Source organism: Rhipicephalus microplus, chromosome X (genome assembly GCF_043290135.1).
Source record: "Rhipicephalus microplus isolate Deutch F79 chromosome X, USDA_Rmic, whole genome shotgun sequence".
In the NCBI taxonomy this organism is placed as follows: Eukaryota; Metazoa; Arthropoda; class Arachnida; order Ixodida; family Ixodidae; genus Rhipicephalus; species Rhipicephalus microplus.
In genome coordinates, this window is record NC_134710.1 from 257,043,332 (window position 1) to 257,068,417 (window position 25,086).

At 44.4% G+C, this 25,086-nt stretch overlaps 1 protein-coding gene across 2 annotated transcripts in view; it reads right to left on the minus strand.

The window, feature by feature from the left end:
• The window catches only part of mle (dosage compensation regulator mle), a 155,662-nt gene that overhangs the window by 94,583 nt on the left and 35,993 nt on the right, over nucleotides 1-25,086 (minus strand). For both annotated transcript variants that reach the window (XM_037414127.2, XM_037414128.2), the window contains 7 exons: nucleotides 20,362-20,439; nucleotides 20,147-20,266; nucleotides 19,998-20,069; nucleotides 14,409-14,550; nucleotides 4,688-4,770; nucleotides 2,672-2,828; nucleotides 1,880-1,983 (listed from right to left, as the gene is read on the minus strand). In XM_037414127.2, coding sequence (XP_037270024.1) covers nucleotides 1,880-1,983; nucleotides 2,672-2,828; nucleotides 4,688-4,770; nucleotides 14,409-14,550; nucleotides 19,998-20,069; nucleotides 20,147-20,266; nucleotides 20,362-20,439 — 756 coding nt within the window. The remainder of the gene's footprint in view (nucleotides 1-1,879; nucleotides 1,984-2,671; nucleotides 2,829-4,687; nucleotides 4,771-14,408; nucleotides 14,551-19,997; nucleotides 20,070-20,146; nucleotides 20,267-20,361; nucleotides 20,440-25,086) is intronic.

Sequence of the window (25,086 nt, forward strand, 5' to 3'; positions counted from 1 at the left end):
AAAATAAACAAAAGTAATGAACTATGAATACAAATTGTGGAAAAAAGAAAAAAAAAGTAAAGAAATCTGTTTTGAACAGTATTTACGGTATATGAAATACTGGAAACAGTATATTATAAAAATGCAAAGTATTGCAGGTGAAAATGGTGGTAAGCAAATACATGGATAAAAAACAACAGAACAAAAGAAACAAACTGCAGCTAAAAAAAAGTAATGACAGAGGAATGAAAAAGTTGAAAAACCTGACAAGAAAGAATGTGCAAAACAGCACTAGCTTACTGAGCGCTCGGCTCAGCAACAAAAAAAAAGTTTATGTTACGACACCTTGTGTCATAGATTAGTAAGAGCATGGATAAACGACGATATGGTTGGGCTCTGCAGTACAAAACAGACTGTTTGATGATGTTGGTTCAGCAGGAATATTCAGTTAGTTTTTAGTTTGAGCAAATGAGACGAGCGAGTAGGGCACCGGCCACGCGGCTTAATGTACAAATCCTTGTCTATTTTAACGTGTTCATGGTGAATTAGGTATAACATTTTAAGTCTTTCTCGACGGCATCGTATCTCGAGAGGTTCAAGGTTCGCGTCGTGTATTAAAGCACTTACGGATATGTGATGACGAAATACGACATTTTATATAGACGCAGAATTTTAAACGAATGCGGTCGCATCCTTTCAGTAGCCCATGCATGTTGCTCGGTGAATGATAAAACTCTGAACTAAATTTAGACTTGCACGTGCAATTTGTCGTTTAGGTGCAGCTTGGTGGGGTAGGTCAAATTGGCGCAGCATGGCGCAATTGGCCCAGCCCTTCCACCCCTGCATAATGCTCTGTATCAGACACACAACAACTACCACTGTATAAAATTTGCTATGGGGTATGGTGAGTGGTCCTTTAAGCCTAACCTATGGGGCAAGATTTATTCTAAACTCACTGAGGCATATGAGTACTGTTGTGTCAACGTGCACTTTTTGTCATAATTGTAAACGTTACCAAAAATAAGAAACCAATCACAATTACTTTCTTTAAAAACCAATGAATTACACTGGTCAATTACAGCCCCATAGAGTAACTGAGAAATTACATAAATGTAATAGCCTCAATGAACACAAGAAGATAATGGAGGCAAGGAAGGTACAGGAAACGTTACCTGTACTGTTTTAGTGTATTGTACTAACTGTGATACAGATACGAAGTGCAGTCGACAAAACGACAACTTGCCGCTGGCAGGGACCAAATCTGGCAGCCCTGCCAGTGGCAAGTTGTCTTTTCGTCCATTTTTATTTTCTTTACATCTGTATTACACTATCCCACCTGTGAAAATGGGCCCAGTGTTACGTTGCACACTCACAAATAAGAGCTTCGAAAAAAGTGTGCACCAGAATCCAAGTACACATGGTTTACAGCAATTTAATATTTCAGAATAGTGCCATTGCTATCCCTATGTCCTATAACTTGAAATTTCTCACAAAAAAGTAAAACCAGCACCTTACAACAGCAAATGCCCTCTGGCATGCTCAGTGGTAACTGCTCTTTCACTTTCAGTTCCAGCTGTTTAATTTTGCACGCTCCAGCGGTGCCGCAAACAAAACTTGAACTGAAAATGGTTTAAATTTTCAAAAGAGACTGCTGCCGTGGGCAGCATGCCCCTCAAAAGCTGACTGCTGCAGCGAGCACTTCAGTTGCCTACGCTGCTGATTTTTCGGACATCAAAAACAAAACTTCGAGCCAAAGCAAATATAAAATGCCATGACATTCAACCCTATAGAATACTTGATTAAAAATCGAGTATTCACCCAAACCTGTGTCAATATGTGCTTCTTCAGGTCATTCCGCGCAAAGCAATGACTAATTTGTGAAAAATGTGCCAGTTCTTACATCAGGCTCATCTGTCTCGATGTCCTCTTCATCCCTTTTGCGCTTTTTTGAGTTTGGTGGTGGTACGAAGTTGACTAGTTCAATGCAGTCCTCCAAGAAGAATTCTAGAGAAAATGCATCAATGCTTCAGCACTTCAGCAAACATGTAAGAACTTCAGCGGGAGGTTTCCTCCGAACAAAAAAGTCCCAAATCATAGAGCTTTGGGACCTCTTTCTGTTTATTATTTCTATGTATTATCTTTCTCGCATCAATAAAAATCATTTCTTTTTAAAAAAAAATAAAGTGAAAGCACCAGATGCTTCATCACACACAAAAACTAACCTTTGCGGGCATCTCACATCGGCAGTGTCAACATGAGTCATGCAAAAAAAAATCCGATCTGAAGACTTCAACATGTGAAGTTATCATGACGTCAGAGGATGCCAAAATTTGTGACATGATGACATTACTACGATGTCACACAATATCACTTGTATGACATCATCACTTAGTCAAACGTGGCCTGATCACAGATGCAGTGCAAAACAAGGCAAGCTGCAGAAAGCTTGCAATGCCTCCGATTTTGAAATCAGTGAAAACCTTGTTATGTGCAAAAGTGTCTGAAAAAGGGGCATGGGGGATCATTAAATCGATCAAAAAGAAAGGAAGATGGCTTTTGCCTTCTAGTAGCCTTGGGTGATTGCATAGGGGACCCTGTGAGTTTGTTTTTGTAACTTGACAAATAAAGCCAGTACAAAAGCATAACTTTATCAACGTAACATGCACAAAGTTTAGTATAGAGTGAGAATAACCTTGAACAGGGTGAGCTCGTCCTTCAACCTCAATGACTGGGCAATTTCCAAAGTATGACTGAAACAATGTTACATCGATGGTAGCAGACATCAGTATGACACGCAACTGGGGGAATGCTCGCACCATGTCTCTTATGACGACCATGATGAAGTCAGTCTGTAAAAGACACAAAGAACATATGCAACGTTATAGTAGATGTACTACTGTACTACTGTACACTACTGTATGTATGTACAACTGTACAGCAAGTACAGTATCCAAACCAAAGTTAATTTTTTTTTAATGTACATATCGTTGTCGAACACTCCTCTTTTTCACAAAGCAAGTGCACAAAGGCAACGAAAAATTTTTATGCGACAGAAAAGCCACTTTTGTTTTCGACAGATCTGCCTACGACTCATCCATGTCCATTTCTTACACTGATTAAGTTTCTTGTGGGCTATAAAAAGAGGGATGTAGATATAGCATTAATGTTTTTACAGCTTCCAATAAGGTAAGTGCTACCACACATACAGTTGATCCCGGGTATACCGAACTCTGATATATCAACAAAAGTTGATAAATCCCCTTAAATTTCCATGCGAAACACGGGACTGTTGCACGCATATGTTGAAATCTCGCCGAGCCCAGAAAGTGCATTTATTCTGATGAAGATCGATTTTTTTTTTTCCCGATCTAACAAGTACCAATACCGCCTCGCGCACAGGTGAGAAAAACGTAGTGTGATTCGTTGGTTCTGCAGCGTTTTTTGTGCATGCCCTAGCATCTGATGCACGATCTGTCTTAGGTTGTAATGCGTGGGCACAGAGCTTTTCAAAGGGTCCAATTGCCAAGGGCACCAAAATCAGATGAATGCTGAGTGACTTTGGCGGCCTTGTCGCAATGTTCGCATTCCCTTCCTTGATTTTTCGCGCACGATGCCAAGCAGGCCTGAAAAGAACAGCCTTCAAGATCCCCAACATTGCGACTTATTTTTGGAGTTGTTGGTTTTAAAATACACATCTCAGAGGCTGCGCTTTTTCTTACTTTTCATTTGCCACTACCTATAAAGCCCTCTTGTTTCATCTACATCTGTTTGTGGACGGCGCTGTCACTTGAAACTTGTCGACTTTAGTACTGATGATTTGTGGAGTTTAACGTCCCAAAACCACCATATGATTATGAGAGACGCTGTAGTGGAGGGCTCCGGAAATTTCGACCACCAGGGGTTCTTTAACGTGCACCCAAATCTTCGACTTTAGTACTAGTCGTCGCTTCGTTCTTGTTGAATCTTTTTCCAGGAGTGGAATCAAGCTCTGCATCACTTGTAGGGATAAAAATGACGACTGGTGCTTGGAACGACGTCAAGCAAAGCAACGATGCATTAACTTCGCCTTTCTATGTTGTGTAGCAACATTCTTAGGTGCTGGCCTTCTTGAAGGCGAAGTCACTATCTCGGACCAAGCCCCTTAAGGCTGAGCTGACCTTGCCCCTTGGCCTGGAGAGCCTCTTCCACGAGCTGACCTTGATCTTTAGGAAAAGGGAGTGTAAGTATCGAGAACACCCTCCCTTTGGGCAGCCCCGTTCCATAACTAGCAATTTTTGCTCATTAACTATTGCTTTTCACTAGCCGTATACAGCTTCATTGCAAAAAAAATATTGGCCCCGTATCTGCATGTTACACCGCAAATGTCTTTGAAAGATGATAGTCTTGAGTCTAGAGAGAGTGAACAAAACGTTTATTTGATGTTCTGTGCACGAAAATCGGTGAATAGTATTCTGGAAACGTTGCATTAGAGTGCTTCGAGCATGCAGTGGAGGCGAACGAGCGCATCGAGTCATGTTACACGTGAGACATGAGCGCTATCTGGCAGTTACCCAGGAAAACGGGGCGCGCGCCATGCGCGACTGTCTCTGAGGTGATAAGGTGTAGAATGCAAGGCGACGGGTAGGTGCCACCACCGTGTCGTCTTAGCAAAGCGTTGCAAACACTTGCCGTTTCGTGCAAGATCAAAGTAAACTGTTCACACACTCACATTGACATCTCGTTCATGAATTTCATCAATGATGACATGAGACACTCCTCGAAGACCAGCTTCCAACTTCCTTAACAGAACACCTGTATGAAAATGAAAGTAACATATGCGGCTCAGCTCCTACAATCCACCGAAGTCAAGAGTCTCAGAAAATACCGAATGCACATGTATAGAGTCGCTCCTACTTGTACCAAACGCGAATACAGTGGACTCTCATTCAACGAAACCTGAAGGGACTGTGAAAATGTGTTCTATTTAAGAGGAGTTCCATTCACTGAGAGGTGAATAGGGGTGCAGTATGCAGGGATGAAACCAATTATATCAGAGGCAGTTCTATTTAATGGATTTCCATTTGCTGAGAGTCCACTGTATACCAAAAAATGATATAAAAAATTATACTTCAACATCATTATAAAGAAGTTGAATGAGGACCCTAAAATTCCTTTATTATATTCACTATTTCATCATGAACACTCTTTTTAATTAACAAGTGTACACATTAAGCATGCAAAGGACAACATCGCACTGCAACACATGGCATACTTGCCTGCAAGTTCCCCGAATTCACTTCGATGTAGCAGTGTCCGGTGACAGCAGTGGCTCGAGAATAAACACGTTATCATTAAAAACCTTCATATCACATGAGGTTTTCTTTCCTCATACTACTAGCATTCCTAATTCGAGCTTAGTACTATTTGCGGATTCAAATAAAACTTACTTGAAAAACAAGGTTGTCCTTAAAGTTCTGGTTTTGCAATTGCCACGTGGCTACAACTTGGCTTTATTAATGATGAGTAGCTACGGCTTGGCTTCATTACCCTCACGCCATCGCACAGAAAGTGGAGTGCTGGAGCCATTTCTTTCTTTGTTGCTGTGTTTTTCAAATATATACCATTACAGCAGATGTATGCACACGTGAACCTCGCTGAAAGATGTCGTGGCCTCAAAAACAGCACTCAGCTGCTTCCAAGAGAAATGTCCTCACAGCTGCCGAGAAAATCGGCAACAGTTTGGCTGGGAGGCAGTTGGGCGTCACAAAGAAGTGTGTGCGGATATAAATGACAAAAGAAAGTGCTTTTCGCATGCAGGGGAAAGTGAAGCTTTCATGGCTCCAAGAATGGGGCATTCCCAGAAATTAAACTCGCCCTGATGAAGTTCATTCGAAAGCAGCGGAGCGCACATTTGGCAGTGAGCATTGTACTGATGCAGGCAAAAGCAAAGAAGCTGGCAAGAGAAAAAAAAAAAAATACAGAGCTCAGATTTCAAAGCAAGCAATAATAAAATAATATCTGGGCTTTCACGTCCCAAAACCACAATACAATTATGAGAGACGCCGCAATGGAGGGCTCCGAAAATTTTGACCCTCTGGTGTTTTTTAACGTGCACTGACATCGCACATTACACAAACCTCTACCATTTCGCCTCCATAAAAATGCAACTGCCAAAGCTGGGACCGAATTCTTGACTTTCAGGTCAGCAGCTAGGTACCTTAAGTACTGTTCCACCAAGGCGGACATTCAAAGCGAGCACGCACTATATCTACCTTTACACGTGCCGCGCCAGATTTTCCCTCCACCGGCGAACCTCCATTTCTCAAAAGCTCCCTGAATACTTCCAAGAGCTTCTTGTGTCTTTTCAGTGCGCCATTATTTCGTTGCACAACAGACTGAAGAACTTTGCGCTGAAGCGAATCAGCAATGCCGATCCAACAGCACTATACTTGAACATGCCATCACCCTCACTGTTCATGAAAGGGGCTTGAAACAAGTTCGTGTCCATACCACCGGCAAAGAGAAGACACGAGTCAGAGGAATATTATCATGCGTGCCAGATGGCCACAAGCCCCCACCCTTTGTGGTTTTCAAGTGCAAGACTATGCTGAAAGGTGCAGAGTTGCCAAAGAACATCATGAGATGCCATGATAAAGGATGGATGAAGAAAGACCTTGTCCTTGACTGGATAAAGTTCATGAGGTGTAGGTGGCCCGGCACACTGTTGTCTTTTCCATCCATCCTTGTGCTGGACGTATTTCGTTGCCATTTCGCCGACACGATGAACAGATTGTTATGCGACAGCGGCACTGAACTTGTTGTGTTTTGAATGAAATGACATCTCAACTGCAGCCTTTCAATGTTTGCATATAAACAAACGATTCAAAGACACGGTAGGGCATTGTTACATGCAGTGGATGCGCTCAGGTGAGCCAGCAGTGGCGCCGATTGGGTAGCTGAAGCGGGCATCACCAGCCATGCTGTGCAGATAAATTGTGGACACATGAGCAAGCATCCAAGAGGACCTTGTGCCTCGTCCCTTTATTAAGTGCGGCCTCTCAAACAACCTCGATGGCACAGAGGATCAGTACCTCGAGGCGATTCGTCGGACGAAGAAATGTCCGAAGAAAGTGCTGCTGAAAATGACAATTGAAGTGGCAGGTCAAAATTCACTAGATATTTTCTCCTAGCTTTCCTACCATTTATCATATGTGGGAAGAACTTTTTTCCGCATCCCTAAAATTTGACCTCGCATTTATTTGGGTTCCTATTACACATGGGTATTTACAGAAATTTCCGAAGGCGAGTTCAAAGGATTTGTTAAACTATCATTTTCTTCATAAAGAATATCCTCATACATTAAAACATTATACCACAAAAACTACTCGACAATTTTCCCTCTCAGGCAGTTTGCAGCGAATCTTCCCTTTCTCATCTAGCAGAGCACCACCAAGGTGACATTCCGGGGGCCATAAGCACACTTACTCGAAATGACACTTAAGTTTATCAGTGTGACCGCGATTTAAAGATCTTTCAGCAGCACAGTGGTACTCACGACCAAAAAAAGACCTAATAAGTAAACTTTTGTGCATTCAATACTGCCTCAGAGAAGCAAAACTGCAGGTTTCCTGTATCTACAATTACAGGAGATATGCAGAAGTTCCAGAAGTTTCATGTTATGAATTATCGATAGCCAAACTTTGTTACAAACCCTTCCAATGCAGTGTAGATCCCTTAAAGCGTAACCCCTTATAGTGCAGAACCTGTTACAATGCATTCTTTTGCAACTCCCGTTTACCCTACACCAAAATGCCATGTATTTGCATACCGCTTATTGTGCAGTCCACCAAGCCGAAAGGCCAGTCATAATGCAGTTGCCAGAAAATTTTTGTGACAAATACGTTAGTGAGTGCACGTCTGAAAGGAGGCACGCTAGGTGTGCCGGAGGAGAGCGAACAACAAGGTCGTTACGGAGGAAGAGGGGACACAAAGCGAACAAACGAAGAGCGAAGGGAAGGCAAAAAAAGAAATAAAAAACAAAAGGTGGTTGCCTCGGCGACAAGCCTCTGCATGGGCACCGACGCCGCTATGTATTAGCATCGCTAGCGTGGCCGCGCGCGGCTCAACATGGCACATGCAATCCTGTCCTTATCAACTGCGCTTAACAGTTTCCTGTCTGGTAAAAAGCCGTTATCAAGCTTGCTACAGATATCACATTTGCTACCTCATCCGTAATTTGATACCTTTCACGGCTTTGTGAAGAGAGCTTTCACCTTTGCTGCCAATACGCTGCCTACGTTATAAGCTTGGTGGGTTTTCGTCATCTCCCAGCCGCGAAGGCGAACTTGTTATTACGCACGCAGTTCTCGGTGCAGTGCTTGAGTGCGATCTTTTCAAAGCCGGATCTTCATGTCTTAGACAAACTACCCACGACAACTTGATTTATATGTGAAGTTTAACGTCCCAAAACCACCATATGATTATGAGAGACGCCGTAGTGGAGGGCTCCGAAAATTTTTACCACCTGGGGTTCTTTAACGTGCACCCAAATCTGAGCACACGGGCCTACAACATTTCCGCCTCCATCAGAAATTCAGCCGCCGCAGCCGGGATCCATGACAATGTACTGAATGGCACGCTAGGCCTAATCAGCGTTGCTGGCACTTCGGTAGTGGCATGGTCCCTAGAATATAGTGGCTAGTCTGCCGTCTCCGCGACGTCCCCCCATGCAAAGCCATGTCCGTGGCGCTGATACATGCGCAGGGGGCGCTGCAGTTCATCGGGGCGCATTCGTGGCGCATTCACATTGGCAGCACAGGGGTGGGGGAGGGGAATCGGTGGCGCATCGTGCTTTGTCTTTTATTATTGTACTCCCGGATGAATTACTCATTCTGTTTCTGTTTGAGTGAGTGGAGACTGAACCAGCTTTAACCTACCAAACGTTACATCCAACATCATTTCTCTTCGAGGCCCTGACGTGGTCACAGTGGCGGAACCAGCCACTCATTGAACAGGACACGGTTGCTGAAGAAAAACTAAAAGGTGGAATATTAAATTTATTGTGCACTTCGAAAGGCTGCCATTATAGTATAAATACTGTTAACTTGTTCTCACAAACCTATGAACTATTCGCAAGCTCAGTTTTCCCACCTGCACATAAACAATTTTGAGAATGAAAGCATCATACCATGTTTGCTGCGCTAAATCTCTGAATAAGAGAGATTGATTCTTGGTGTGTCAGAGAAAAGAAAACACAATATATTCAGAATGAGGGAAAATGCATTACACACGTTAGTATGCTTTAGCTAAGGTCTCTATTTTTTTTATGCACAGTTAGCAAAGTTCATAATATTTTGTTCAAATGACACTAATTACGGCCAGACAATATAATGACGCGAGAGACAAGTTGTTCCCCAAACTTTAACAGCGCAAAATTGGCACAAAATGCTGTCAGAAGCATGTGTGTATCAGCCTCTCATGCCATACTGCTTTCGTGATTCGTGTTTTCATTCGTATTTTGTGCCTACTTACCCATATGCGTTCGTTCCTTAAAACTGTTGAAAGCTGCAGAAATGAATGCGAAATAGGAGCGAATCGGGCATTATTTGCGCAAACGGTGCATGGTAATTTCAATCTCTTCAGTCGTACACAACACAAAAAAGTTAAATGTGCAATTGCACATGCTTTTTTTTAAATCACTGTTACACATGCTCACAAAAGGCACATTGGTGGCACAATAAAAAAATGCTTAACAAGATGTGCCACTGAATGTCATCGATCGACCGCTCGCCCATGCGCCTCGCTTTTCTCGCACTGCAATTATTTCTTAGCTTTGGGTCATTTGATTTTATTGAGGTATAGAGACCACTTAATTCATGCTGTACGTGACCAATAAGATACTCGAAATTGTTTTTCGTTTCCTGAACAGTGAACACAAATGACGGACTCGCCCTGCGTTTCGCTCCGCCGCGGTGGTCTAGTGGCTAAGGCTAATGCTGCTGACCTGCAGGTTTCGGGATCGAATCCCGGCTACAACAGCTGCATTTTCGATGAAGGTGAAAATGCTGTAGGCCCGTGTGCCCAGATTTGGGTGCACGTTAAAGAACCCCGGGTGGTCAAAATTTCCGGAGCCCTCCACTGGGGCGTCTATCATCATATAATATGGTGATTTTTAGACGTTAAACCCCACATATCATCAATCGCCCTGCGTTCCACCTTTTTTTTTTAGTTCAGCTTATTGCGTTTAGGTTCTGGTATGAGTTTCTATTTCGCAAGCACACATGTCATCATTAAATATTTAAAGAAGGTAGACATGCATAATAAAATAGATACGAGAGCTAAACCACCAAAAAAGAGGTGTTTCTCCAACAAACAACGGCAAAAGCAGTTTTGCGTGAGAAAGCAGAAACAAAGTAGTTTATTTACTGTTGATCCAGGTTGAACCCGGTTAAGAAGTGAAAAGGTGGGTGCCCAAGGCGTAAACACCACCAATAATTTGTACACAATATTACCATTTGTAATAAGAAACACCGCAGAACTTTGACTAGAAAAGACACGCCAACGCCAAAGCCCAACTGCAAACGGCTGCGCCAGCCCGTCCGTAGGTGGGAGTCGCAAGAGGGGCGTCTGCTCAAGAAACTCCGATAGTGTACAGTGCCACTACCGCATGCATCACTGAGCGGCAGCGGCAGAGAACGGAGACAGCAAACTAGCCAGTATATTCTAGAGACGATAGTAGCAGTCGCGTGCTAAGTTGCGGTTTGGTGCAGAACCAAGAAACTCTATGCAGTCGCTGCCCTTGACGGAAAGGGATAGATATCACTAATGAAAACAAAGGTGGCTCATGTAGTGCTCAAATGGTGCTTCGCGATTCGAATGCGATGCCTCGAAATCGTGTGCACGCCCGTGAAATTGAATGATTGGCACCTTTCAGTGCAAGAAATTTCGGACGTGATTCAACGTAGTTTCTGTGTAATACCCAAAATCAAGGCAGTTTAGAAGTAGTCAGCGAATTTTTGCAACGCTGCTTTTTTTGTTGTTAGACCACCCTCCCCTTTCTCGCATTCATTTCGTGGGCAAAGCGCAACTTAGGATGTCAAATTCTTTTTAAAATTAGAAAATTTAAATGGTCTTAAGCCCCACGCATCGCATGCTTCGATTCTCGGACACACGGCTGCATGCTCAACACGTTAAGCACAAGTGCGGCCCTTGAAAAAGCCTGTTTTGGTCATACAGTCGAACATGGTTATATCAAACCCACATATATCGAATTTTCCGAGTATATCGAACTCGCGAATTATATCCCTTTGAAATTCCTTTGTAAAGGTATAAAAATTCGCACGTCTATATCGAACGGTAATTTTACTCACCTTCGAATATATCGAACGCCGTGTGAGCTGGAAAGTGCACTTTGGCACTCGCCGCCCTCCTTCACCCCCTCCCCCCCCCCCGCGATCTCCGCCGCAGCTCCTCGCGAAAGTTGGAAGGTGCACTTTGCCACTCGCAGCGCCCGGCAACCTCCGCGCGGCACCACACCTCTGCCAAAACCCGAAACGCTCGAAAAAAAGGTAAGAAGGAGAGGGCTCGGACTGCGCAATCTCTGACTTGCAGAACGGCTTTTTTTGTTGTTTTCTTTCTCTTTCATGCTTCGTCCTTGTACCCATCGACTCTGAGAGCAGGAACGAAGAAGCCGACGTCCTCCTCCTTTCACCTTTTATTTTTTGTTGCTGTTATACAAGATTTTATGAGCCAATCACAGCGCGGCTAGCGCCTTTTGCTGTTGCACTCCCAGGAGGCCATCGCCTCGCGAGCACTTTGTTGCTTTCGTAACGTTGTTGCGTCGCCTACGTACCACTGCATGAGCAGCATTTCTGTTTTGCGTGCGTGGTGTGCAAAGCCGCTGCGGACTCCTTGAATCGTCAACTTATCGTGTAGCTATGACCAGCGTCAAGAAGCGCAAGACCCTTGACTTTAGGGCGAAGTTGAAGGCTGAATGCATGTTGAGGCGGGCGACAAATGTTCAACCATACTTCGGGATACCACGGAGCACTTTGAGTATCTTGTTGAAAAACAAGGCAGATATCAAGGCAAAGGCGGCGGAGCAGCGAACGTTGGGAGCCTGTCATGTGCGCGCTTCTGCTCACGCGAATGTAGAAAAGGCACTCTATGCCTGGTTTTTAGAAGGGCGCGCGAAGAACATTCCAGTGGATAGACCGATGCTGATCGCCAAGGCCAAATGGTTTGCCATTGCACTCAATGAAACTATTTCACCGACAACAGCGGGTGGCTTCACCGATTTAAGCAGTGCTACAACATCGTTGGCAAAACCAATTCTGGCAAAAGCGAAGCTGTCAGCAGCCAGGACATCCAGCAGTGGATGACTAAGGAGTGGCTAGAAATCTCCCCGAAGTTTTCTCCCGCGGAAATCTTCAATGTCCAGCGAGATGTGAAGATGGACACACTAGTGGATAGCTTCCGAAAGGCAGGCTTCGAGACTGTGGAACTTGCGGAAACCGGTGAAGACGACGACGGTGAGCGCATAGAAGGTGCGTTTCGCAAGTTCTCGTCCCTCTTCCCAGCAGCAGTTACACACGAAGTGTCTGCGGACTACTTGGTGGAAGAGGACTGCAATGTCCAGGCTGACAGATAATGTGATGAGGAAGATTGTTCAGACGAGGCGCTGGCTACACGTGTGTACTCCGCTGCTGAAGTGGCGGCAACGTTAGCATCATTCGCCATTATATAGGCCACACACCTGGACAGCCTTGATAAGATCGAGACTAGCAACTTCAACATTTCAAAAACGAAAAAGTAGGCCAAGATTAGCGATTTTTTTCATGCAAATAAATCATTCTGTTGCAGCCTGTGTGCGGAATTAGTTATCACTCTTGAATGTGCCTAATGTAGATGGTGATCCGCTACAGGAAAGCTCTCGGGGCCCATATTTTTTTATATCAAATTTTTTATATAACGAATTAATTTGCAATCCTCTTCGAATTTGATCTATCCGTGTTCAACTATAGTACGGCACCGCTTATAGTATGGATATTCACGACTCCCTCGACTTACGTTATAAGCGGGTTACGCTGTACTAATGTACAGTACGGTCTACTCTTGGAGTCAACACGGTAACGCGTGGCTAGTGGCCCGCGTGGCGCAAACTGGCGGCGAGACTTGTAAACGCTGCGCATGCGCATAGACGCGAAAGGGTGGGGCTCGCCGCCTTTCATCTGCTACTTTCCGCTCCGGCGCTTGCCGTGCGCTGGATACAGCGTTCGCATTTCCGCACTCTCCCTGCCCCTCCCCGGGTAATCAGCGTGCAGAAAAAAAGTGCCTGTCGGTTGTTGTGCTTTCTCGGCAGCTTTTTTGCAATTCAGTTCATGGCCACAGCAGCCGATTTTAGATTACAGGCGAAATGCAAAGAAAAGCCACGTGCTTATAGTATTTACAAGCATGTTAAGGAAACACATCTTGCAAATACTTCAATGTATGCCACTACGGCGTTACAGCGAATTATATAATTGTTGTGGATTGCAATACACGGCAAATGTTAGTTCTAATTCGCGTTACAATTCGTTTTCTTCTTTGAAGCGAAAACGCCAGAAGCTCCTTATTTCTAATATGCGATAGCATTCATTTTTTCGAAAATCATTACATTTCACCAATACGCGCAGAAAAAATGGTGTTTGTAGAATACTACAGAGTAAACAACAAAAAGTTAATTTCTCAAACTTAGACAGGTTGAGTTAGGTCAGATCTGTAGCCTCGAAACATTTGAATGATGCAAAGGTAATGAAACACATCTGAGCCTTGTGAAACACACAATAAAATGCAAATCTGTGTAAGCGAAATAGGACTATGCATGACAGAACTTGGCAATGAAAAAAAAGACATTCGTAATGCCGATGATTATACTGGTAATGAGAAAGTGGCCATTTCGCGATGGCAGTGACATCACGCTGGCTGTATTCTTTGGTGTACAGCTCGACTATTCGAAGCCTTCCGTCCTCAGGTACTCTAGCCATGCCGCTTCTAAGAACTAGCTCCGCTGAAAATGTGATCAGCGAATAAATATGCCCCCAGCTGTGGAAGTCTGTGAAAGCGATAACGAAGCCCATCCCTCGTGTAACCTAACGTTTGTGCTCACCAAAAATCTAATCGTAAGCTTTTCAAAAGCCGTTCGAATCAGCCAGACGCTTTTGATAAGAGACATGGAAATTGATGGTCGATGAAGCGAGCACAGCCAGCTTGTCGCTAGCGCGAGCTGAGCGTAGGGCGGGGTAGTAGCAGACGACGCGGGCAAGTACCGCCCTTGCGATTCTGCGCGCATGCTCCGCGTTTCCAAATCTCGCCAGCAGTCGGCGCCCCGCAGACCACCCGCAGTGTGCTCGCGTGTCCCCCCTAACAGTGGACCGTACTGCACATCCTCGTGTTGTGAACGGGGTACTTACCAACTGTGCAAAATAGAATGGATCCGTAGGGGCGTGGAAGGACTGATTCGAAACGAACACTGTAGCCTGCACTTTGTCCAAGCTGTTCTGATCGTTCTTCAGCAATTCGCTCTGCAACAGACACTGCACTGATTCTGCGAGGCTGAAAAAAAATCAAAAATACAGTATCAGCACAATGATTCTCTTCACAATAATTAGCAAGAGACGACTGAAAATATCTACAGGAATGATAAAAACACTAATGCAGTTGCTGACAATTTAGTTTTTTGCCTAATAGAGCCAACTTCTGGTATAAAAACTGGGCTACATTTCACAGGAATATAAAGCACATCTATGAGTCTTCCTTGTGTGCCTTGTGTTTGTTTATTCTTGAGTATTGTGGAATTTTTTTGTAAGGTTGTTTCGCGTAGTGTGTTAATCACAATTGATGTATTTTAATTCGGCTAGCAATATCGCCAACGTAAAAGTAGTTAAGCGGAGACACAGGTCTCGAAGGCCAAAAAATTTTCGAAAAATTGATTTTTTGAAGTATACTTTTTTGATCATATATATAGGCTGAAGGTGTTCCTAAAATGCTATTTCCGTGTAATGCGTATTTGTCGAGAGATTCAGTTTTAAAGTCAGTTTCGGGACAATTTCCACTCGCGAAACCACCTCAAAATCGGCCATAATCGACGCCGCGGTGCTCGAGAACCATGCCATGTTGCGCAGTCATTTTGATCTCATTTGAAAGACATATTCTTTTTTGTCTGTTCATAGCAAAAGAACGCTTTTCGTCTAGCAACAACGCAGCTATCACTAATAAAGAAAAACCAAATACTCGCACATCATTCGTGGGTTTCTACACATGGGGCAGTTCCCGGTTTCCATTGAATGTCAAGAGATTTGTCTGCTAGACATTGGTGCACAATCCGCCATTTTGTGACGAGGCCTAAGCGACGGCTGTGCGATTGGTGCGATGGCAGGCGGTCATCGAAAGTTCCATACTACTCATGCATTTAGAAAGAAGTGGAAACGGCTTTTCAGAGCGTGCAGCATCTTATCGGCAAAACCCTGTGCCGTCGAGAACATGAAAAAAGCTGGCTCTGCTAACGCTATCACGAGCGCGGCTCCAGTGATCACGGACGCAATAGTCAGGGCCAACGATCACACGCGATATCTGCGCATCGGCACTCCCCTGGTTTCCGACGCTGAAAAAGTGGCCCTTGAGAGTCGTGCAAGTGACATTCAGAGAGACCTTTCATCGACGTCAGCCACACGACGCGAGCGGTCTGTTTTTCAAGACTCTGAAGCAACCGTAACTACTGGAACACCGTTCAGCATCGTAACCTTAGCGATAATGAACGAACTGCTTTAGTGTACGAGGTGCGGTGTATGCGGCAGGCCTGGCAGCATTTCGAAGAAAGATCGGGAATAACGGAACTCGCCGAGAGCAGGGGGGATGCGGCACGGCCCATTCGAGATTGATGTGCTCGTTCGTGCGTAACAGCTAACGGACAAACTGCGTTTAATTGCACTTTTTTTCACCCTGAATGTTTCATGGAGATGCATGTACACAAAGACATATATAAATATTTTGTGAAAGTGGAAATGATTCCTGCCTCGCAGTAGCCTGCCACGCAAGTTACTGTACGCTGTATGCCGATCTGAACTATAGAAGCCCTGGAAATGTCTAGCGTGCAATAAAAAAAAGCGCGCAAAGAATGATGACTATACTCCTGGTGACTTCTAGCATCATTATTGCACTGATTTACACTTTTACCTGTTGAATATGCATGCTCACCGTGTGTGTCCCCCCCCCCCCCAAATTTCTTTTCTCATTTCCCCAAAACAACGTTTTCCATCACGTCCAAGGCCATTGCCTCGGGCGTGATGACACTCTCAGCGGATTCCGTAACAAGTCCAAATTTATAACATGCCCCAGTGCATCGTAACTTTCACGAGCGGGTAAAAGCATGCGAGCGCTGCTACAGCAGAGATCAAATGAGTCAGCCCATCCCTATCCCCCGGAAAGTGCGTAAGATAACATTTCCTGCGTGTTAAAACTGCTATGGAATGCTCAAACAAGGTAGACGACCAATCTCGAACGAGCATGAAACAACGTGGAGAGGAGGGGGAGGATCGCTTGAGTAGCAATAATGAACGTAGATTTTAAGGGCAGTCGCGATCGCTGGCACACTTGCTATCTCAGCGAGTATCAGTGCGGCGTCAACGCAAAGGGACTGTGTGAAAAGAGCACTTCTTTGCAGCGGCCGCATTTGCTCACACTAGCGTTTTGTAGAAGTTACACGGTATTGGATCCAAAAGAGTTGGCTGCCAGCCTTACTTCTTATAACATTACAATTTATTGCTATCATGTTCATTGCATTGCATTAAACATGCCATCCTGTTGTAGCCAGAACTAATTGGCTAATCACCAAAGCTTTGAGCCTGCGAACTCGTGGCACGGCGCAAGATTCATCGTCACTGTGGTCTCTGAGAGTTTCCATCAGTGCCTAATCTGACGTCCCCTCGGTGGTGACAACACGGCTGTCCGAAATTAAGAAAAGTCACAGTTTCACCACAAGGGTGAAGCAATGAATGCGATAGCAACAACTTAAAATATAACGCTGAGAACGGCAAGCAGATTGGAACATGCGGCGCGCTGCTCACGCACAAATGACGCACGAAAACAACATACACAAGACGAGAGCGAACTAACAACGTTTACCACTCGACACTTAATGCTCTGTTTAAACAAAAACGAGGCACGAAACATAATCACATGTACAGATATGAGTGCGAACTAACAAGTGCCCCAGTTGTTACTTCGCTGTGTTTGAAAAGCGCACTCTTCTCACAAACGGTGCCTTTCCAGTGAGCGAAGTGATCTTTGTGCGCCTGGTAACTAAACGCAATCGTTCTGGTCAAAGTCGAAGGCGCCTGATACTCCCCATCGAAGGATAAGCGCGCGTGCACAAGCATCTAACCCCACCCCCATTCGCGAGGAAAACTACACAAGGAAGATAAGCGCGCGACGGTGCATCATGAGAAGCAGAGTGCCGAGCGCGAGTGGCTTTTTTTTTTTTTCTTTCTCGAGTTTTCACGTATGTATAGACAGTTTCGTCAGCACTTGGCAGTCTCTGGCAACATTGTGTGTTCGCTGTGAAATGCCCCTGGAAACTTCTGGTTCAGCTTGTTATTCCCTGGTTTTAAACTTCGTTGCTGGCCGCGGCTGCTTGTATTCCGATGTTCTAAGCGGATAAAATTGTTCCGATGAAGCGTTCACAACTCTAGCACATGCTGTGTCAAGCCAGGATGCATTCTGCAAGCCTTAACTAGTTTTACAGGCTAATGAAAATGTTCTGTTTTCCGACTAATGACGATAGAACGAGCACCTGCATTGCAGCGATCATGCGAGAAAACTGGATTCCCACTAAGAGCACACAGGTTTATTCTGCCCACTTCATTAAATGCAATGTAAAGCTCAGCGCCGACTAGTGGTACAGAGGCGACACTCAGACGTTGAATGATATGTGGGGTTTAACGTCTCAAAACCACCATATGATTATGAGAGACGCCGTAGTGGAGGGCTTCGGAAATTTTGACCACCAGAGATTCTTTAACGTGCACACAAATCTGACCACACGGGCCTGACACTCAGACGTTAGACTAGTGGAATGCCCTCGTTAATGAGAACACATCGGTCACTGTCGTCCTCCCCCCATGGCAGATATGTGTATACTGAAGCCTGAAATAGGTAGCACAATATGAAAGCTAACGCTGAAAGTCCACCACAAAGGTGTTTGAGGGACATCATTGATGTATACTGTTCAAAACAACGCAGGGCACTAAGTAGCAGCGCTCAATATGAATCACCGCGCAGTGTTCACGTTTTGTTGTCCTTGCATTTGATTTTTTTTTTTTTAAGCGACACCAGCGAGTGGGCTCTCATCTGTACGAGCAAATGACTCATCGCCTGCCTTTCTGCCGCTAACATCGCCGCCCGATTTATCTTTCGGTGTGAACATGGACCATAGAAAGTTTTGTTCATGAATAGTTTACTCATGAGTAGCCATAATAGTTTGCATGACCCAGCCACTGTTGACGTCATCACAACATAATCAGTACATTTTATAATTTCTCAGTCACATGAACACTTTGGATCGCGAGTGGTTCCAATTGCCGCTGATCTCTATAAAAAGTGACCGGTGTGACACAGGTGCAGAAATAAGCATTTTATCCCAAGGTTGAGTGCTTAGACGAAAGCACAAATATGTTCATGGTTTGACAGGAAGCATGTTTTCAGTTCCCGTCAAAAAGCTGAATTGGACAACTTCACTATGAATCGAGCACTCTTCTCCTGCATATCGACAATTTGTGTGCTCTTTGAAGACACGCACAGGGAAAATAGAGGTGCGCTGTCAATTCCCTGTCCACGTCTACAAAAAGTGTCTCCACATCGTCGACGTGCAGAACCAACTGGCCCAATTAAGTTTGCTGACTAACTTCTCCTGCAGTTTGTGCGTTTTCTGTCAGCCACTGTTAGAGGTATAACACACAGCTGGGGGCCGCGCTTATTGGAACTCCTTGACGAATATTTTACGCGGCACCCGTCGGTCACCCGAGCCGTGTTACCTGCAGCAGTGGCCGCACCTGTCCTTCCCGTGCGCTACGTCGTGCCCCTTCGTGTAGCCGCTAACGTTGGTTTAAACACGTCCTGAGGAATGCGCCAAAAATAATAGAGCAGCAAATTCAAACACACCATGAAAACACCGCCGAGACCATTGAAAAGGCATTACCGGAAGTGGCGCACCGGAAGTCATCTGGGGTAGACCGTTCGGCGCGAGCCAGTTTGTTTACCAACACCGAAACCGTCCATATACGGTGAATGACGGTCGCGGCGACGGCAAAAATACAGCCGAGACTGTCCATATAATTGCTATCGCAATAAAATGAGCTCTCACCTGGTGCTCTCGCCTAATGAGCTCTCGCCTGGTGCAGGTGTGCACCCGCACCAGGCGAGAGCTCATTAGTGCTCGAATCGCAGACTATCATGCTTCGCGCCTCGGCGGGAAAGCCGCGGAAGATGCATGCTTCCTCATACCAAAATGCAGAGCAAAATTCCTAGATTATCCGTGGGGAAAATTCGTTATAACAAGGTTGTCTCCTGCTGTTACTTTGTTACATAGAGGTTGCGAATACATGCGCTTCTATGGAGCAACGGCAGAGAATAGAAAAACTTCGTTATATCGAGGAATTTGTTCTATGGAGGTTTGTTATAAGCACGTTTAACTGTATAACTGAACTTCTATTATAAAATGTTTTTCCACATTTTCTCTTTTCAATGTACAATTTTCGGGGAGGGGAGTGGCTGACCATACATTCAAGTCAACTTATAGTCGTGTCAGTGCCGTGTGAAGAAGGTTCCCCTGTATATACAGCGCAACAAAGAACATTGAAATTACAGTGTATAAATCATAGCATACCAAAAACAAGTGCAAAAAAAATCCAAGTGATGTCTACTAGATACCTAAGTTACAGTGTATAAACCATAGCATACCAAAAACAAGTGCGAAAAAATCCAAGTGATGTCTACTAGATACCTACCTGAGTGACAACAATGCAGCATTCAGCTCCAATCCCTTGATTGATGTACGAGTCAAGTATATACTGTGGCACCTGAAGAGACAAGCAAACAAAATAGATATATTTGTGGGCACTAGTAAGTAACACTTCACTTTATATTTAATAATTACCTGAGTGGTTTTTCCACAGCCTGTGGCACCTCGTATGATGACTACTGATGACTGGTGTATAGCATCTAATATGCTATCATAAGAATTATAGACTGGAAGTTGGTAGCGTTCATCCAGCATCTAAAATATGGGAAATGAGTTTATTTGTGAGCTTTGAACTAGCACATACATACTTTCTTGGATGCCCAAGACCTAAAATAAGATATTACACAGACCTTTTTCAGTTGTGGGTCATGGTCCACCTGCTTATTGTAGTTATTCAAAATATCTTCGCTGATTTGTCGAAGTGTCATCTGAAAGAATAAAAGAAGTTTCATTGACCTTTACAGAGACCAACAACCCTCTAGAATGCTTCTTCAGATCCTTCAAGTACCGATGCCACACTCTATATTGTGCTGGAATCGCAGACTATCGTGCTGGTGATCATGTTAAGCTTAAGGTAAATATGTGCGCGGACACATGACTTCTTGCCCCTTTGCCCTCCGTTCAGTTTCGAGTAACTCATCAGGATGAAAAGAAAAAGGACTCAAGCATGTGAAAAATGCCAGTAACTCCACTCATACTAGACAGATACGAAAAATGTTTGCCGCAAGCCATTTCTGAGGAGATAAACTTCAATAGTGAGGTAATTTGATGATTACTTGAAAAAGTGTTGCATGGCGCCTTTAAAAGGGCCTTGCAACACTTTTTGCGCATGGTCAGAAAAAGCTGCCGACCGGTACTCGTGGTTACCAGGAACACATGAGCCAATTATCATAGCACAGCACGTAGCTTAGAATTCAAAATAAATTCTTAGCCAGCTAAAAATTGCTTTCTTTTCTCTCGACAAATGATGCTACAAGCTGATAATCCCCTTGTCCGAGCCACTGTATTAACCATTGGTCGATTTAAGCACGGCCCACTCAGGCGTGAGAGAGGCCGCTGTGACTTGTCCATGCGTGCGTGCACAATCGCACTGGAAAACCGCGTATTTGAAGAGAATAAAAAAAAGAGAAAAAAAGTGCCGATGGTTACGAGGCGTGCATGACGTATTTTTCTTCCTGTGTCATATCTCACTTCTTAGCTTTTAGCGCTTTCATTAGGATGACAGAAGAAGGAATGTAATTGCAGCGTGCGACAAACCTTAACCCCGCTCATACAGGACAGATTCTAAGTGTTTTCTAAAACTAACCTTTTTAATGTGTTATTATAGTAAGAACTAGCGCGCTACAATACCATCAGCCACAAAGCTTTCCTGAATAACCCTATTCATTTCATACAAAGTTGAATAAGAAAAAATACAAACGCATATTTGCGGTTCTCATCGCCCAAGAATATGAAAATTCTTTCCTGCTCTTTTTTTTTTCTTTAGTTATCCAAGACCAGCATGCATGAAGCGAAGAATGAATTCAGCCACACTAAAACAGCGCGTAGTAGGCGGGACCAAGCTCAACACTTACAAATAAAAGTACAAGAAACATGACATAGTGTGAAAATGCAGACAAAAGGGAACATCCATTTCAATGGCACAGTGTGTTTTTTTCACAATTTATACTAACGTTCAGGGAGCTTCGTGCATCCATTGGGTAATGGACGACATAGACGAGTAGGCTGCAGTCAAAGCATTCTACCGACCGATAATCAGCTCGCACCGCTCACAAAAAGCACTGTTGCGTACATTTCTATGCGCCCTGCCGCCTTCCTATCCGCACTGGAACAGCGACCTAGAACCAAATCTCTGGGCGAATAGAGAGACAAAGAAAAAATAGAAAAATAGACAAAACAAGGATAACGAAGGAGAGAGAATGACTACATAGAAAAAGAGAGATAAAGAAATAAATCTATAAAGATAACGAGAAAGATATAGACAGAATGATAAGGAGAAAGATAGACAGATAAGACAGGCCGAAGATTGAAAGACAGAAAAAGAAATATACAAAAATACGTTCTCTGACTGCGAACAGAGTACTTCACTAAGATTTAAATGTGTATCCCGGACATTACTTTTTTTTATACTTAGACTGATATATATTGAATCAGCACCAATTAAACGTTTAAGTATTGTCCATTTTAATGTGGTTCCCTGTGATAGAAATTTTATTAGTATTGCCCATTTCAATGCGGTTTCCTGTGCTAGAAATATTATATTACTGCGTAGGTGGAAATTTATATTTTAATATCTATCGCACGGTACACTGCCTGCACCTTTGAAGAATAGCTTGCAAAGGGCGACATGAGTGGGACTTGAAATTGCCGAGCACGAAAGTTGCATGTAGAAAATTCATCAAGGAGCGTTTATTTAGGTTAAATTTATTTTACCTACCTATAACCTCCTGTCGGTGATTTTAAATGCGTGTAATATATATAGCCTGATGCGAGCTTTAAATTGCTGCCTTTATTTTGCTTCAGGATTATTCGATGCAGCATTTTTTATCAAAAAAATCAAATGTAATGCTAATGTAATGATACGTTTCAATTTTTGAAATATACCGTATTTATTCGAATATAAGGCGGTCACGATTATAAGGCGAGGGGGAAGTTGAAGGACCCAAGAAAAAGAAAAAAAGTTTGCACACTAATATAGGGCAAAAGAAACGAAAGAAAAAAGGCAACTAAATTCCTTACCTTTCAGCAAAGCAGACACCAAATATTCATGAACTATCTGTACACAAAGATATTTATTCGGAGCGAGACGAAAGAGACGAAAGTGCAACTTAGAAACTATCTTCAGAGGTGGTGGTATCGGAATCTTCCTTATCACTTGCGCACTCAAAGAGGTCGTCGTCCTCGGTACCGTCAAGAGCATTTGAAATGCAGCACTTGCGGAACGATGCCGCAACCATGGCTTCGGGGATCGCTGCCCAAGCGTCGACCACCCACTGGGCGAGCATAGATGGAAACGACCGCTTTAGACGTCCCGACGGCGTCAGGGCCACAGTGTCAGACGCCATCCATTCATTGTACAGCCGTCTGACGTGTGCCTTAAAGGGCTTGTTAAGGCAAACGTCAAGCGGCTGTAGTTTGCTTGTCAGGCCTCCCGGGATCACGACCAGCTCCGTCTGGTTGTCGATGAGCTTCTTCTTCACACCTTCCGTGAGGTGCCCGCGGAATGCGTCGAGGACCAGCATTGACCTCCGGGCCAGCAGTGCCCCAGGTCTTCGGCACCACACCGACTTTACCCAGTCCAGAACAAGCTCTTCCGTCATCCACCCCTTCTCCTGGCAACGAATGTGGACGTTCTGCGGGAACACCTCGTTCTTTGGCATGGTCTTTCTGTTCAGAATGATGTAGGGGGGCAACTTCCACCCATCGGCGGTGCAGGCTAACATCACGGTTATCCGAGCCTTCTCGTTGCCTGTAATGCGCAGGATCACTTGGTGATCACCTTTTTGGTGAATTGTCTGGGCCGACGGCATGTCAACAAAAATTGGAGTTTCGTCGGCATTACCAATCTGCCCGAGTAGGAAGTCGTGGTCGCATCCCAGGCCGATAACGTATCTTTGAAAAGAAATTAGTTTTTCTTCGTAGTCTTCTGGTAACTTCTGCATCACGGAGGTCCGCCTTCGCAACGAAAACTCGGCCCTCTTCATGTACTTCCGCACCCAACCCAGGCTGGCTTTGAACTTGAGAGCGGGGATGCCACGCTCTCTCGCGATTTCGCGCGCCTTCATCTGCACAATGCCAGCAGTAATGGCCAAACCGCGGCATCTTCTCTCTCTTTGACAGAGTTCGTCAGCACCTTTTCCACTTCAAGAAACGCTCCCTTTCGCGGGCCACGGAAAGCCTTCTCGCATCGGCGCATGCTAAGAGCGCCGTCTTCTGTTTGCGCCAACGACGCACGTTGTTTTCCGGAACGTCTAACTTTCGACCCGCCGCGCAGTTTCCAGTGGCTTCCGCCTCTGCTTTGACTTTCCTCTTGAAGGCTGCATCGTAGTGGCAACGACGACTCGCCATGCGCTGGTCGCATAAATAAGAAACAAGCACTGAGAAAGAAAATCTCCCAGCAGGGACTCCAGCACTCCAACAAAAAATGCAAAATGGTGTCCCGGCTTGTTTACAAGCTTTGCGGCTGCGGCTACTACTGGCTTGGAGCAGCTACTGCTGGCTCAGCCTGTTCACACGGTCGAAGGCATCCGCTGCCATGGCCTCTGCTGTATCGCGAGCTATTCAATAACCTTGCAGCGACAGAAACTCTGTATTTACTATTTGCAACCTGCGTTTGTGTAAAATTTTATGCGTTTTATTCTGAAATCTCTTTGTTACATTTCCAACAGTGTTGTCGGGCTCTTTTGGAAGCTTGGAAATGATTGAAAAGTGGAAACCAAAACTGTCACACCAAAATCGGCATATTGGTATACTGAGCTTCGAATATAAGGCGGGGTATGACTTTGAGACTACGCATTTTGGAAAAAAAACCTCGCCTTATATTCGAATAAATACGGTAACTGTAACGAGATCCTTTTTGCATTTAAGGAACTTGTAACGAGAACTCGTTCCAGTAATGGGAAGGAACGACGAATGTGTTATTGTTTTAGAGGAATGGGTAAAACACTGATATCAAGCATCTGCAGGACACCCACATTTTGCACTACCTCATGGCCAGCCAAATATGGGCCACCACCTGACATTAAATGCTAAGTCAATATGGCAAGGACAATTTGACTAGTTAAAGGGGCCCTGCAGCACTTTTTCAGAACAGTTTTTTATTCTACTGAACTATATTATAGCACAGCACATGACCTGGAATGCACAACTTATTCTCAAAGTAGGGTAGAAATCGTTTCTTCTCTTGGCAAATGATAACATTAACCTTAAATCCACAGCGATTAGATGATTTGAGCATCAAGAGCTGCATAGTTACAGTGGCTACCACTGGATGCTGCCACAAACACTAAAGGTAAGCCGCACACTCGAAGAAAAAAAGAAAGAAAAGTGTTCAAGGTTTTAATGCATACAGACAA